The following is a 16565-nucleotide window of genomic DNA, read 5'->3' as shown; positions in this document are numbered from 1 at the left end:
GGTGGTGCATGCCCAGGAGCAATAGGGGTGTCACTGAACTCTGAGGGAGTGGAATTTCAGTCATCTGAAGAATAAGACCTCGGTTAGAAAAATAAAAAATAAAAAGACAGCAGTGGTGGAGTGAGCCTGTTGCTCCTCCTTAAAGGGAATTTAAAGTAACAGCTATCATTTATTACATCCCACACTCACAGGAAGGGTCCTTCTTATTCCCCAAACTCCCTAGGAAGTGCTATTCTCATTCCATAGATGAGGAAACATGTTGGGGCTAGAGGGGAAAGGTTTTGGGAAATGGACCTATTACCAGCTGCAGAGGAGTGAGGCCTGCTGTCAGTATATGCAGCTTTGTCCCCTGACATTATCCCTACGTGTAGGTATGAGTCTGCTTCAAGCACTGGCATGGTTATCATATGCTCTTATTCTATTGTGGTCCCTTTCCTCTGTGAATGCAGTGAACCCACATGTGGCCCATGAGACAAATTGCTTATCTTCTTAAGTTAGAAGGCACTATTTCCTGTATCCATTTGCAGCCTCTCACTCTTTTCAGAACTCAGCAGTGCTCCAAGTGTATACCTTAAAGACACAGGAAGGCCTCCTGGGGATTCTACCTAAGAAAGACAGCCTTTGTCAGTCACCTGCCAGAGAGCATTCATTAGACCAAGGGCACATCCTTCTTCTGAATATTAGCTGAAAATTCTCTTTTGGAAGAATGTATTAGAAACTAAATCTTCAGAGATGAGGGGTTCACTCTTTGTGAAGAACATAGGTACTATCTTACCCAGCTGTGGAGAGAGAGAATGTGAATATGGAATTTAAATGCCCTAGGTTTCTCGGGTCTGTGATATTAATGAGATTGTTAGCCCATATCCCAATGAGGGAGGAGGATCCCAAGTTCCAGGCCAGCTCCCAGTCATTTGGGAGTTGAGCTAACAGCCTGTTATTAAATATCACGGGCCTCATCTTGTCCAAAGGTCTAAATAATTAGCTAGTATTTTAGTCTTCTACATGTATATAAACATAGCCTACTACTTGTTTTTAATTATGTTTACTGTAAAATTTCCAACTGTTACTTGAAGTCTATTTTGCAGTAACATGCTTGGATCTGAGTCTTGATGCTTCCTGGCTGGCTACTGCAAGGAACTGTCTTCCTTTTTTGAATACCACTCCTTAAAAAGTATCCTGATATTTTTACCCATCTCTGGAGTGACCATAGCCACAAATGCAGCTTCTAAAGTCAGAAAAGATGACCTATGACCTTGCCCTCTCAGCCAATTCTCTTACCTTTTAGAGAAAATTGCACCCAAGAGAGTAAATGAGAACATGCATTAGAAGCCCATACAACAGTTCAGGATATACAACAAGGCTTGAGAAGCTTTAATTAGTATGAAGAATGGGCTGGGGGTGTAGCTCAGTGGTCCTGTGCATGCTTGGCCTGTAGAAGGCTTTTTTTCAATCCCCAGCAATAACAAAAAGGTGAACTGGAAAGCACCAAGTAGTTAAAGAATGTTAAGCACCATTTCTAGCAGTAGAGGTCACTCTCTCCCCAAATGCTGAAAGGGAATCACCGTTTACTGCTAATTCAGATGTATGTGTTGCATTTACATTGGGGGTGAAAGGCAGATTTAAAAATTATAACAGCACCAATTTAAACACAGATCCAAACTTGATATTTGAGAATTAAAAGCTCACAAACTTGTACATGCCTGCACACATAGGTAGAGGGGCATGTACAAATTATATAACATGGCCTAGAAAATGACCATAGTTTAAAAAACAGTAACTATAACCACCACCATTTACTAAGAATTTCCAACTCTCCATTTGATACATGAGAATCTAGAATCTTGAGATTTTTATCAATCCTAGAAAGTTTAGCTTCATTCATCCACCTGCATGAAAAACATGCATTTTCTAAGCATAACAGACTTCATTATCTGCTACTTTACTAGTTCAATGGAATTTCCCAATAGAGAGCTAATCCTGATAAACACACTTTGAAACTGTCAGGAAACAGTGAGGCACTTCAGAAAATAGAACTAAATCCTTTTATTATGAAACAATAATTTAATGACTTCTGTACTTTTCCTTATAATAAAAGTTGACAGTTAATGTTCAAAACTGGAAACCAGATAATCAGACAAGAATCACATTTATTTCAATAGCTCAAAGTGCAAATACAGCAAGTCAGTTCACAAAATTTCAAAGACACATCCTTAATGAAAACTTGATAAACAAAAATGAAAGGTTAAATAACAGAAATAAAGCTCCTTAATATTTTTTTTAAATTTCAAGTTTTGAAAAAACGTTAGACCAAAATATTTCACTTATATCTGAAGTCAGAAACACTATTTATAGATGCTTATGCCGCATTGCAATAAATAATGACTCTTCAGAGAAGGATTCACCCCAGACTCGTCAGTTCCAAATGAGAGTAGAAGGTGTTGATGTTGGCCATTTCTGATTTGGCAGGATCCATCACTCACTGTTATCAGCTGATGTGGTTTAATTCATGATATTTCAATTTTAGGCAAAAATCTATAATAAATGTTTCAAGTTAAATATAAGGCCAGGACCATTATTAAAAATTTTCTAAAATGACAAATATCTAAAAGACTAAAGACCCAAAGACCAATGTCAACTTCAGGCCTCTGGTATTACCAGGGAAGGTGAAGGTAGGGGAGTATATTTCTTCCATCACTGAAAACTTTTTTGTAAGGTTAACAACACGGCCTTTAAAACTTCCTCATGAAAGTTATACTCAAATATATATTTATTTATTCCTACATATACAGAACTTGTATGTAAAGTAGAAAAAGTTCCCACTAGGAAGATAATTAAAGGTTGTTAATGATGTTGTATCATTTAGCAGCCAAGACACATGCTTATTTCTGCTCCCCAGAAGCAATGTTAGCTACCAGTTTCAATTCAGGAAAAAGTGAATCTTCAGGGATGTGTACAAGAGATATTTATTCAGTCTTTTTCCCCATCTTCTTCTTTTCATAATAGGCATGAAACTGAGAGTCTGTTCCAAAAATCCTATCCCACCACGTAAATGTTGAAGCATAATTTCCAACAAAGTTCATGTGGTGGAAATCGTGATGCCGAGAACCAGCGTAGAAAGGGATGAGGTTTAAAGGGTTCAGAGGAATATCATAACCACTGAAACAAAATGACAAAGATTGTTAAGGAAAAAGAAACACACCTCGAAAAACTGACATTTTCATCAAGTCGTGCTCATTAACTAATTCAAGGAAGATTCCACTTTGCCTACATCATTTAATTTGTGACATGTTTGCAAAGATTGAATGGAAAAAGGTGCATGTTTTAGAAACCACTTGAAGAAATTTAAAAACAAAAAAAGCAAAAAGCTTAAGAGACAGGGACATAGTTCAGTGGCAAAGCACTTTCTAGCATGCATGAGGTCCTTGGAGTCTATCCTCAGCATCATTAAAAAAAAAAAAAAAAAAAAAGAAAGAAAAACTTAAAAAAAAATCTATGAAAATTCTATATTATACATCAGAGGATGAAAGAGGAGTTAAAAAGCCCATATCACTATGCATTTTTTAGGAAAAAAGTTACATGAAATTAGCATCAAGTATCAAAGCACCTTCTTTGGATTTCTGAGTCAGTTGAAATTAAATGTGCCACAATTAATTAAAATACTAGTGTGCTGTTCTATAGAACATAAATGATTGGATGAACATAAATGATTTCAAAAAGAACCCCCTTTATATGATGGTCTTTTGGCATCCTCCTTTATTTCTCACCACATATCCAAAATGGGATATCTATAGTCATACTAGTCTGACTCACCCCAAACTCTCCTTCCCTTTAGGAGGCTGAAGAGCAAGAAGGAGACAGGAGTAAAAGAATAAAAAAAAGAATGACTGGGATATTGGTAATCATTTTTCTACTGGAAGATATTCTCTGCCTAGGTCTGGAAGCATTAATTTTGCCACTTGAGTCATTCAAAAACAATTCTCAGGATCTGATATTCTGCATTCCCTGTTTTAGTTCAAAGTCCCAAGTCAAAATGCAATGAACATGATTTTAAAATAATGAAAAATTAGGATATTAAGCATTTAAAATGACATTCGATATGAAAAATTTATCACGTCTTCCTCAGAAAGGAAGCATCCAAACATGTCTATACTACAAGCAGGACTCTCATCTTGTGCTTTCATCAGTGCTGAGGAGCAGAGGCTAGAAACAGTTTATTCAGTGAAAGGTAAAGGTTTCAATATATTTATTCAAATCAGAGTTAGATTTAGGTTTAATATAGAAGGATATAGAAGTTGATGGTCTTATTTACTTTGCTTAAATAATACACCACCATTATACTATAAAAACGATAACACTGGGATATAAAAACATCTCAATTACTTGAACTTTTATCCCATGATTATGTTCTTAAAAGATCAACTTCTATTAGTCTACTTAGAAATAAAGATGATCTTATCATTGTGAAAATAAATATATTTAACATCTTCTGCCCAAGGAAACCACAACTCACCTATGGACATCAATGGTTTCTATCAAGCGAATGGTCACCCATGCCCAAAGAAGAATCACATGATCACACAAAAGCATGATTCCAATGAAAAATCCAGTTCCAAGAATTAAGGTTTCCAAAGGATGTGCATATTCAGCTTCCATTCCAAATGGAGCCTAAACAAATAATGCACAAATTCATTAATACATTGTGATGGACAACTTCACGTGTCAACTTGGCTAGGCTACAATGCTCACTGTGTGGTCTAATATCACTTAGTTTTTGCTGTTATGATTTTGCTATGTGAAGGTTTTATTTAGATGTGGTTAATATTGAAATCAACAGACTTTGAGTAAAGGATATTACTCTTTCATTATAGAAAGCAGGCTTCATCCAATCAGCAGAAAGCTTTAGGAGCTAAGGTTGGCTTCCTGGGCAAGAAGGAATTCTCAGGAGTGTAATACAGAAACCCTGTTTGAGTTTCCAGCTTCTTGCTCTGTGGAATTTGAACCCAAAATTGCAACATCAATTCTTACCCGAATTTCCAGCCTATAACCTTGCCCTGCCAAGATTTCAGACTTGCCAGGGACCAACAATCCCACAAGCCAATTCCTTAAAATAAATCCTTCTGCATGCATATGTATGTGTAATTGATTTCACTACCTTACCAAGACATTTATTCTATTTATTAATAGTTTTATAAAATTACATTGTTTCTATATGTAATAATGACATCTATCAACAAATATAAACAATGGTAGTTCTCAACAATAAGTATCTTTTTGTTCCTACCAATCAAAAGGTCTAGGGATATAAAAATCTTTAAAACTGTCTTTAATGGTTTAAGATAATAGCATTAAACAACTGATTTTGAACTTTTTTTTTTTTTCGTAGTAGGGATTAAACCCTGTGGCACTCTACCACGAACAGGGTTTTGCTGAGTTGCTGAGACTGGTCTCAAACTTATGATCCTCCTATCTCAGTCTCCAAGTGGCTGGGATTACAAGTATGTACCACCCTACCAGGACTCTTAAGTTTTTATTTATGAATTTGTATTTGTTCTGCCAAAAAAGGGATGCCTGATTTAGCACCATGTACCCTCTAAGTCAATAATTGTTTTAGAAGTTTAAACATTAAAGATTTATTACTTGGGGATCTCATTTAAATGATCCTACCATTACTACAGCTATTATCAAATTGCTAGGTATCTGTGTCAATATAGCATTCTGGGAATGAGATAAAAATCTGAACTTTTTCCTATAATGTTTTTCCTTAAGGTCTCAATTTACCATGAAATTAAGAAACTGAAGAAAATTTTTAAAATTGCTTGTGTATGTGTGCTATGTTCTTAATAATGATGATGAAAGAAAAGGAACTAAAACATCAACAACAAGTTTTTGAAATGTTCAGGCAATAAAAGTAGACATTTTGCCTTTAATAGAAAAAAGCATTAAATATGATTCTAACATACCTGAAACTCATGATGAATTTTATGAATATATTTATATATTCTTTTATGGTGTAAAAGTCTATGCAGGAAATAGTGCCAAGTATCCTCAATGACTGCACAGCCAAAGCATCTTGCCAAAAGCATACACCTTTGGGATGAAAATATTGTAATATTATGAATATGAAACAACTCAAACAACCCAGGCTTCTTGGAATCACTACTTGAGATATTATTAAAAACCAAATACCCAGCTACCAATTTGACATAATTGTATACATATTAATCAACAAATTCTCAAAACTGCTAGGTACAGCTATATGATATAACCTGAAGTAAAGTTCAAGACCACTAGTCAGGCTCAGAGGCACATGCCTATAATCCCAGTTACTCAAGGCTGAGACAGGAGGATTCCAAGTGCAAGGCCAGCACAGCAACTTAATAAGACCCTATGAAATTTAGAAGCTATTTCAAAATAAGAAATTAAAAAGGGTGGGGAATGTAGGAAAGCACCCCTAGTTGGGGTGCACCTGTAATCCCACAGGTGGGATTTGTGAGGGTGGTGAGGCAGGAGGATTCAGAATTCAAGGCCAGCCTGAACAACATAAGAAGAGCCTATTTCAAAATTTAAAAAAAAAAAAAAAAAATTAAATTCAGATTAATAATAGTGAAATCACCTTTCCAACCAAAGAACATAATTGAAATGAAATGGCAAAAAATAATTTATAATACACATGCACAATACTTAGGACTTCTTTTATATGATGAATACCCATGAATGTAGAAAAAACAGTCATCCCTCACCATCTGCAGGAAAATTGGGTCCAGTACACCCCACAGGTACCACAATCCACAGATGCTCAACCCACTTACATAAAATGGTGTATATCCTCCATCATTTAATTCATCTCTAGATTACTAATGATACCTTATATAATATAAATAATCGCCATACTGTTCGTTGAATACATATTCTCCCATCTTCCATTGATTTTTATACTTACATGTAGTGCCATTTCTTAGGATAAGCATGTGTATCTGTACACAATTATATAAAGGCTGCCACAGAAACTTGTAATGCCTGAAACTTACCTTTCAATAAAATATTACATTAAAATACAGAAAACCTAGGAATCCTTTAAGTTTCTGCAAGAGTTTATTTCTTTTTTTTTCTACCTTTATTTATCTATTTTTATGTGGGGCTGAGGATTGAACCCAGTGCCTCACACATGCTTAGGCAAGTGCTCTACCACTAATCCATAAACCCAATAAAAAGATGCTCAATCGTTTACTTTCCTAATACTTATTTACTTCCAATATTTAGAAGAAACAAAGATTAAATATTAAGCAAATTTAATTGGATAATAAGCCAGAATTGAGTACAAATATCAAATTTTTAATGGACATACCATCTTGGCATTCTTTCCCAATCATAAGGAATATTGAAATATTCTGTAAAATAATAGGTTCCACAAATCAAAGGCAGTTGGATACAAAAGTGATTAAAAAGAAGTACTTTAAAGCATTTCCACTGGTTTTCCAATGTTTCTGGTTTATCCTAAAGAGAAAAATCACAATATTTAATATTAGTCTCTTTATTATTTTCAACAGACCTTAATTCTATCTTAGTTATGTGAATTTTATGTTATAGTAGCTAAGACTCTGGAATCACAACATCCTTTCTTCTAAATTCTTGACAATTATTGTCTCTACTTTAGACAGGTAAAAAATAATTGTTAATAGTTATACTGATCTGAAACAAACCAAAGGAGTACTGCAGAATGAATTAATTCTCCAGTCTGCTGCCAAGATATTATGCAGTTATTTTTGCCAGAAGTTTCAAAGAAATAAGTTATGCTAGGATTACAGCTGTGTGACCCCAACTGATGTAACTGTACACACAACATCAGAAGCTTTATTACTCAGGCAAACTGATGCGCCCAGCATCTGGCAGTATTCATCCCAAGATATAAACACATTCTGTTCACATACAATGGCAGAATTATATTCAACTATTGAGTTGGAAGAACTTCAGATGTTCCCTTAAGATGAAGTTCACAGCTTTAAGTAAAGATGAAAAGAGAGATCAATGTAATGAGATGTTCAGAAAAACTCATAAGGATCCAACTTGCTTAGCAAATCATTATCAAAACACTAAATCTATTAATTTAAAGGGCTGCTTGAGAAAAAGTACTTTTGGTTTTATATAAAGATGGTGATAACAAATATTAGTTATCAGTAGTATTGCTTTAAACATTCATACTTAAAAAAATCTGGGCTGGGGATATAGCTCAGTAGGAGGCTTGCTTCACATCACAAGGGTTCAATCCCCAGCACCACCAAAAAAAAAAAAAAAAAAGAGAAAAATTAAGAAATCTGCCAATAAAAATTTAACCACAATGTCCTCACAATATCCAAAATATGGGTCAGAATCCCAAAAGAGGTCAACCATCTTGACCAGGACTACACAGTTATTAGCAACAGAAATCTAGGTTCTTGATCCAGTTGTTTTTGAAATTTTTAAGATATCTTCCCAACAAAAGAAAAATCTTTATCTAAGATTTAATCCAGAGACCTGGGCTCTAATACCAGATTGCCACTAACCAATTAACTAACCTGGGATGCTCACTTCCTCAACAATAAGATGAGGAGATTATACAAAATAATTTACAATTGTATTTCTGCTCTGAGCATTATTTGGCCCCATTGCTCTAAAACTTCAGTCTGTGATTGAGGACAAAATAAACTGAAGATTCGGATTGGGGTGGCGAAGGTGCTTCTAATTTCCTAGATAGAAGCTGATGCGCAGGTAGCTATAAAAACTAAAAAGTTTAATCAGTGATAGTAAAAACCATAATGCTATACTGTTTAATTTATATTAATTAGAAAGATCATTAAAATAAAAAGAAAATCAAGCCTACTGCAATATCAAAGTTTACTATGTTTTACTTTAAAATATTGTTTTTTTCTATTTTTGCCAAGAAGATATCTCTTAACTGTACCCTAATTAGGAGGAATACCTTCTTTAGGGCCAGAGATTTCAGAAGTTTTTAGCACATATATCTTTGAGAAAAATATTTGGAGAATTATTACAATGTACGACTTTCTAAAAGAAAGAGATCCTACAAGGCCTACTTCACTTTTTCATTCCCATAATATTTCTTTCTATCTAGCAAACACATGTGTTAACTGTCAAGTTGTCTATTCCTTTGGAAAGCAGAAAGTATTTAGTACTACTTCACTACCAATTAGCAGATTCTGTTGCGGGGGGCAATTTTAAAAAGAAAAATGCTTTTTGTCTTAGAATTTATACAGCACTGGGAAATCTTGTAACTTCAATGCTAATCAGAATATTTGCTTTCAAAATGCAAAAACTGCCAGGTGTGGTGATTCCCAGCTAGCCAGAAGCTAAGGCAGGAGAATCACAAGTTTAAGGTCAGTCAGCCTCAGCAATTTAGTAAGACCTTTTCTCAAAAAATAAATAACAAGGGATAGTGATGTAAATCAACAGTACAGCACCTCTGGGTTCAATACCCCGTACCAAAAAAAAAAAAAAAAAAGAAGCCTGTATAAACCTACACTGACTTTTTGGGATACATTTTGTTGTTGTTGTAAACAACCCTCTACTGTGAAAAAACCCCTAACATGTGGTTTTATATTGGAAAACTTGTGCTGATTTGACATTACTCTCTTAGTACTAAGTAAACATTAAAGGAGGATGTGCTAAGCAATGCTTGTAGCCAGACTACCTAGTCTTTTAATCTGTTTATAAAGAACTAGTTGTACCTAACTGGATCACTACTTGCTCTTTCTTCTGCCACATATCATTTTAATGCCATTCACATACCCAGGACTGAAAAAGTTTTATTTTCTCTGTTAAGATTACCTCCTCTGATCAATGAGTCAACTGCAGAGGCCAACAAGGAAAGAATAGGATGCTTCTACCTGGCCAGCCATACAGTGAATCAGCCCTAGAAATAAATCCATGGATGACCTGCCAGCAGCCAGAATCACCCCCAGATTCATCAGACAAATAAATTCCATCTTTCATAGAAGGCACCTTTATTAAAAGTACCTTGGAACTTATGTGACCTTCAATGAGGCTGGTAGGACATTCTCATTTGGGCCATATCCCTTTTAATTCCCTTCATCTTTTCCCTGACTCCCTTGCATTGTCCTGAGAGAGAAAAAGTGGCTCACTAGGAGATGTGATGAAGTCAACAGACTGATGACACAAAATGCACGCACTCAGAGAATCAACACCCTCGTGTGTCTATTTCATACCAAGACTATGTGCCCTCAGATTTTAGTTAGGTGTGACTTTTTAGGGCAACGAACAGTGGCATCGAAAACTATCATTGCACCAGGCACGGTAGCACACGCCTTGAATCCTAGCAACTTGGGAGGCTGAGGCAGGAGGATGAGTTTAAAGCCAGCCTCAACAAAAGTGAGGTGCTAAGCAACTCAGTGAGACCCTGTCTCTAAATAAAATACAAAATAGGGCTGGGGATGTGGCTTAGTAGTTGAGTGCCCCTGAGTTCAATCCCTGGCACCTCCCCACAAAACAACAACAATAACAAAAAAACTATCATTGCTTTACCAAGTACCGATAAATCCTTTCTCTCTCTACACTTGTGCAAATTCTTTACAGCCTATGCATTAGTACAGCTTATTCTATTCATTTTGCCTAGAATTGAGAAGAGGCACTGTGTATGTCTCACCACCTAGCCATCTACACAGTGTGCTTTCTAGAGACATTGAGAACCCCGAAGCAAACACTATAATCTGGGATCACCCCCTTACCTGAGATGGTTTAAATATTTAGGGAGTGAAACAAAACTTCCAATAGCCCTGATCAAGGTTTTTGCATATAAATATATACTTAGATTGGTTGGGACATCAGAGTTTGGGGTGAACTGAGAGATAATACTGACAAATGCCTATACCTTTCTTTCCTAGTTAGTTGTGTGTGTGTTTTACACAAACTAAGTACACAGTCTACCACTGAGCTACTCCTAGCTGTCCAGTCAGTTTAAACATGAAATGTTAGAAGCCCAAATTAGACAAATATCCCATCTACTTAAAGCCCAATTTAATAAACAATTCCTGATATATTATCAATAATGATCTAAGGCAGTGATAGCCAATAGAGAGTATCAACTAACAATGTGACTACTAAACACTTTGAGATGGGTTAAAATAAGTGCAACGTACATGCTGAATTTCAAAACTCATGAAACAGCAACATATTCATTAAACATATTTTTATTTTGATTGCTTGGTGAGATGATAATTTAGATTTATTGGATTAAAAATTCTAATTACATATGTGGCTTCACTATATTTCTACTGGATAGTACTGATTCAGAGTTTTCAAAACAAAACTATATTCACATTAATAATATTCACCAATACTAATTATAATACTTTAGTCCATCATACTTACCTTTTGAATTTTGTACTTTCTCATGTAAGGTATAAATTGAAATAAAAATCCAGGTAAGCAGAACAAGAAATACAGGGCTTCGTGAACTATAAGGGATCCCCATGTTGCAATCTGGAACTTTGTATAATTATTCAACATGTAGTTCCAAGCATTTTTAAATGGTTCTTGTAGAGGATTCTCAGGTAAAAGTGAATCTACATACTCCACAGCCAGTGATGCTGAACTAAAGATGCCGACACTTTCATTTGTTGCCATTTTTCAAATCTCAGCAGGTAGCCTTACAATTCTGTAACAAGTGAACAAATAAGCTGAATAACGAAATTCTAAGAAACAGTTTTCAAAACGTACTTTCTGATAGTTATACAAAGGATAATTATTAAACAAATACCAATTTCTCAGGTTCTAAACACGTGATTAAAAAAAAAAAAAATCAACTGAGTTGTGCATGGTGGCACTCCTGTGCCAGTAATCCCAACTACTTGGGAGGCTGAGGAGGTAGGGTCACAGGTTTGAGGCCAGGCTGGGCAACTTAGCCGGACTCCGTCTCAAAATAAGATAGCATGAGCACACACTTGGCAAATATAGCTACCTAAAAATTAAATTATTCTGACTGGAGAATAAAAAGATACTCATAACCAAAGTCAGAGATCAAATGACAAACTCAGAAAACTATTTCCAATATATGCTAAAAGGTTACAAAGTATACTTGGGTATTTTCTCCAAGCACTCTCATGCTTGTGCACAGAAATACACACAAATTTGAAAAATGTACACAAAGACACAAAGGGAACAATTTGGAGTGGTAATCTACAAAGAGAGATTATATAAAGAGAGAATGTCTCTCTCTAGGGGGTGGAGTGTTATGGAAGAGAAGAGGAAAATCTCACTTTCCATTTTGTACCTTCTGTACAATTTACATCTTTAAAACTGTCATGTTGTATTATATATGACAAATATTAGTTTCATAGGTTAACAATGAAAAAGAATCAGCAAGATATGGTGACACACACCTGTAATCCCAAACTAATCCAAGCTACTCTGGAGGATAAAGCCAGGAGGTGGCTGGAGCAGTACCAAGGTCCCTAGGTTTAATCCCCAGAACCACACACATATGACAAACCTTATTAAGAATGTCACCTTCTGAAAATGTTCACTGATGTACCTAATTTATGACAGTCCACTAAAAAAATAAATATTTCGTCAGTGCAGTGACACACACCTGAAATCCCAAGGACTTAGGAGGCTGAGGCAGGTGGATCCCAAGTTTCAGGCCAGCCTTAGCAATAGCAAGACTCTCGCAACTCAGTGAGAACCTGCCTCAAAACAAAAAATTTGACAAACAAGCTGGGATTGTAGCTAAGTGGTAAAGCACTCCTGTGTTTGATCTCTAGTCCAATAATAATAATAATTATTTTAAAACCATGAAAAAGTTCTTAATAGTTCTTTAAATGTTTTGAATTCTGACCTCTCATTCCATTTCACATGGGAGATAAGAGAAAGCATAGCTAACTTCTTCCAGGTCTCTGAATTCACTTTCCATCCTATTCTCATCGCTTGAACTTCCTCTTCCCTGAGCCTATTCCCCCAAGTCTTCCTTTCTGAAGAAAAGCTTTCTTAACCTCTATCACCTCTCCCAGGCCACTGCTGCATTTCTCTTTTTGGACTCATGGATGGCCTCTTGAGCTGGGCTTCAACCTTGAACTGTTCCCCACACTGGCACTGGACCCTGGCACTCAGCAATCCTCCCACATCAAGAATGTCTCCACTGTCCTCTGAAGTTGCATAATAAGACAATCATTCCCATCTTCATTTTTCTTGAGGTCACTGCCAAACTCCAAAATGCAGTGTGACCTTGAGCAAGTTAGGTAACCTCTCTTGAGCCCAAGTTTTATCATCTACAAAAATAAATAATAGCTCTTTCAGCAAGTCCAAGAAGTAATACATGTAAAGTACTTTGCATAGGGCCAGGCATATAGCAGCTACAAGAAGCTAATAATTAATGAGCACTTTCTATGTTCCAGGATCTGTGTTCTATGAGTGCTACACGCTTTATACATTTTAACTTTAATCCTTACTACACCTTCATGAAGTAGGTACTTTTGTCATCTTCACTTTGTAAATGAAAAACTGAGGTTTAGAAATCTTAAAAGAACTTATACAAATGTTAAGTGGAGGAAACCCTGATTCATTATGCTATACTGTTATTTTAAATAAGAAATAACAATAAATAAAATGGACATCCTTCCTATCGTTTACTATAGACTCCTGAACCAAGTATTCTACATGAGCTGTCTTCATTTTCTCATTTCCCATTTACTTCCTAGCAAACTGCAATCTTTCTCTCTTTTTTCTTTTTACAGCACTAGTGATCAATCCCAGGGCCTCATGCATGTCAGGCAAGTCTCCTACCATTGAGCTACATTAAAAATTTCTTAATTTTATTTAGAGACAGGGTCTCACTAAGTTGCCCAGTCTGGCTCCAAACTAGGGGATCCTCTTGCCTTAGCCTCCTGAGTAGCTGGGATTACAGGTGTGTGCCACCTTGTCCAGGTAGTTTCTATCCTCATCACTACAATGAATTTATTCTAATGAAAATCATTAGGCTCTCCTAGCTGCCTATCCAATAAGCATTCTTTGCTGTTTATTACTTAACCAAACTGGAAGGTTTGATATTTCTATTCTTTAATTCTCCCTCAGTTCTTGGGATTCACAGGTATTCACCCTGATAAATATTCAGTCTGTGCTTACTATGTGCAGTCACCGTGCTGTAGCTGCCCTTACCCAACTTCCCAAAACACAAAATCTAGTCAGGAATGCAAAGAAGTAACCAAATCATGATCTTATCTTATGTGATTCCAATACAAGGGAGAATGTACAGAGTGCTCTGAAGATACAGAAGAGCAAGTAAGTTTCTAGAGAAAGGTGCTATCTCAACTGAGACATGGAACATGAGATGGAAGTGACCAGACTAAAACAGTAAGGTGGAGTGGGGAATCAAGGAGATGTTTTGAGTGGAGGGAACAGCAGATCAAAAGACCCCTCAGGAGATGAGTGTTTTCCAATTTCCCATGTGTGTGGCATAGCTTCTGAGGAAGAAGTGAAGCTGGAAAAGTTTCCAAGTGATGCCAACGATTCAAGCTTACCATGGGCAAACCATTTCCTGTTTAAAAAAAGATACCCTGATAGCTGCCTAGATATCTCTAACCCTCTCCCCAAAACTCTAGGTTCTGATTACCCAAAAGACCATCAGCCATCTCCACCTAAGACAGTTCAGAGGCACCATCACACTCAACATACAAAAGTTCAGCAACTGCTTCCCCACCCTTCCCAAATGTTCTACTTCCTTAAATGCCTAACTGGGTGAATCACACCTTTACCTACTAAATCATCTCAAAGAAGCTTCTAAATCTCTCCCATCTGAGCTGCACGGACTAATGTCCTCCAGCTCTCACCAATGTTGAGACACTTGGTTCAAGTAACATTCAGGAGTTTGCCCGCCATAAACAAGGGAGGGAAACAGATACTTTGCTGTCAACTGGACAAAGGCAAAAAACAGGAATTAAAGAGGAGAAAGGAAACAAGCTTTTACAAGAATGATTTTTCTGTTTTCTCACCCTTGGGCCACCTGCTTGACGGAAAGCTGCTCTGGAGCAGGCTGATGAGATTCTCAGGAAAAAAGAAGAGACTTAGTTATTGTTGATTCTCTGAGAAACCTACAAGTTTAGCTGTCTGCCAATGTCTGTCCTGCGACACTTTACCTTAATGAAACCCAGGTTGTACCAACGCCCTCATGTTTTGGAGATGCTCGGTCTCGGCCTCTTTAGATAGATACTGGCATTAAACACTAGGGTTAAAACACTCAAGGTTCAAGAGGCAGCTTCCCCACAGATAAAGACTTTTGAGAAGCACAAGAGGCCCAGTCAGACCTCTCGGCTCTTCATCTCTCCCATTCCCACGATCCCACACTTCATATAATTTCTGAGCACTGCAGGTTTTTGAGCTTCTTCCTTCCATACCCAAGGAAACAGCATTCGGTAAGGTCCTCCTGCCCTTCCCAGTCCCACTAGCCGCACGGCATACACCACACATCCTATTTCTCGTGTGGTGCATCTAAGTTTCAAGACTCTTACAACTCGGTGCTTCTACTACCTTCTAAAGTGCCCGGTCAAGGAACATGCTCCGCCCAGTTCCAGCCCTCGGGAATCCGTTTTCACCTGTTCCTTTCCAATCAAGCGGCATCGACCCGCTTCCCCTGGCACCTGAGAATCCGTCACACCGATTCCATAGACTCCGCTCCTAACCCCACATACTGCGGGCCCCGGTGACCGGTACCGAGGCAGCGTCCCGCCCAGCGCGCGAATCCACAACCTGACCCCGCTCCTCGCCATCTCGCGGATCACCGGGTCTGAGCCGGCCCGCTCCCCGTTCCTCGCGCACGAGCCGCTCTCCCGGCCCCCGTACCTGGACGTTCGCGAAGAGACCGCGGGCCACCGTCGCCCGCACTCGGCCAGGTGCTGCGGCCTCTGAACCTAACTCTCCTGGCTCGGGGGTGGAGCCTAGAGGGTGAGCCAGGTTCCTCCTGTCGTTATTGGCCTGTAAGGGCTCTAGCCCCGCCTTCTCCGCACGATGATTGGTCAGTGCCATTGCCGGCAGCGTGTGACTTGAGCCAACGAATCCCTGGCGGTTCCAGCCATTGGCTCCGCGGATGGAGTGAGGATAGTGAGATCCGGCCGTCCAGCCAGTGGCCAGGTCCGCAGCGCGCCTGGAGGCGGGGAAGCGCAGAAGCGCCTGACAGCGTGAGGGGGCGGGGACGAACTCCGCCCCGCTCGCCGCCTGGCGTTGCCTTGGCAACGGCGGTCCAGCCAGGTCCCTATCCTGCGCTAGCGCTGCCCGGAACAGAGTACCAGGCCACAGTCCCTTGAAGGTTATATCATCAAACCCAGTAAGATAATAGTACAAATGAGTTTTTTGGATGTTTTTCTTTACAGACGGTGTAGCCTTCCTCGGTCACCAGCAACAACAGCTGTTACCTTATTGGGGGCTTTCTGTTCTGAGTACATTAACATGCATCCTTTCTTAAAATGCCACGATAACTTAGTGGCATAACACTACTGTGTCATTTTAGTGATCACAAAATAAGGATCAGAGGTTAGGTAATGTAAGTCACAGCTAGTGACTGGATT

The 16565-nt window shown here is 38.0% G+C and overlaps 1 protein-coding gene across 6 annotated transcripts; it reads right to left on the bottom strand.

Moving 5' to 3' along the window:
* Positions 1–2127: 2127 nt before the first annotated feature.
* Msmo1 (methylsterol monooxygenase 1) lies at positions 2128–16126 on the bottom strand. 6 transcript variants are annotated; one of them, XM_005329265.5, is made up of 7 exons: positions 15844–15954; positions 12602–12695; positions 11383–11668; positions 7346–7494; positions 5961–6087; positions 4511–4665; positions 2128–3156 (listed from the first exon to the last, which is right to left on the bottom strand). In XM_005329265.5, exons 3-7 carry the CDS (start codon positions 11635–11637, stop codon positions 2964–2966), a joined length of 879 nt encoding a protein of 292 aa, XP_005329322.1. In that variant the 5' UTR covers positions 11638–11668; positions 12602–12695; positions 15844–15954; the 3' UTR covers positions 2128–2963. The 6 variants fall into 6 exon arrangements, with proteins under 6 accessions (XP_005329322.1, XP_077887085.1, XP_013215775.1 ...); XM_078030959.1 differs by lacking the exon at positions 15844–15954 and adding an exon at positions 14997–15021; XM_013360321.4 differs by lacking the exon at positions 12602–12695 and having other exon boundaries at positions 15844–15962.
* Positions 16127–16565: the final 439 nt, after the last annotated feature.

The sequence above is a fragment of the Ictidomys tridecemlineatus genome, chromosome 14 (assembly GCF_052094955.1).
Source record: "Ictidomys tridecemlineatus isolate mIctTri1 chromosome 14, mIctTri1.hap1, whole genome shotgun sequence".
Lineage (NCBI taxonomy): Eukaryota > Metazoa > Chordata > Mammalia > Rodentia > Sciuridae > Ictidomys > Ictidomys tridecemlineatus.
Note: the sequence above shows the minus strand (reverse complement) of the source record. Positions and strands in the feature narration are given on the sequence as shown.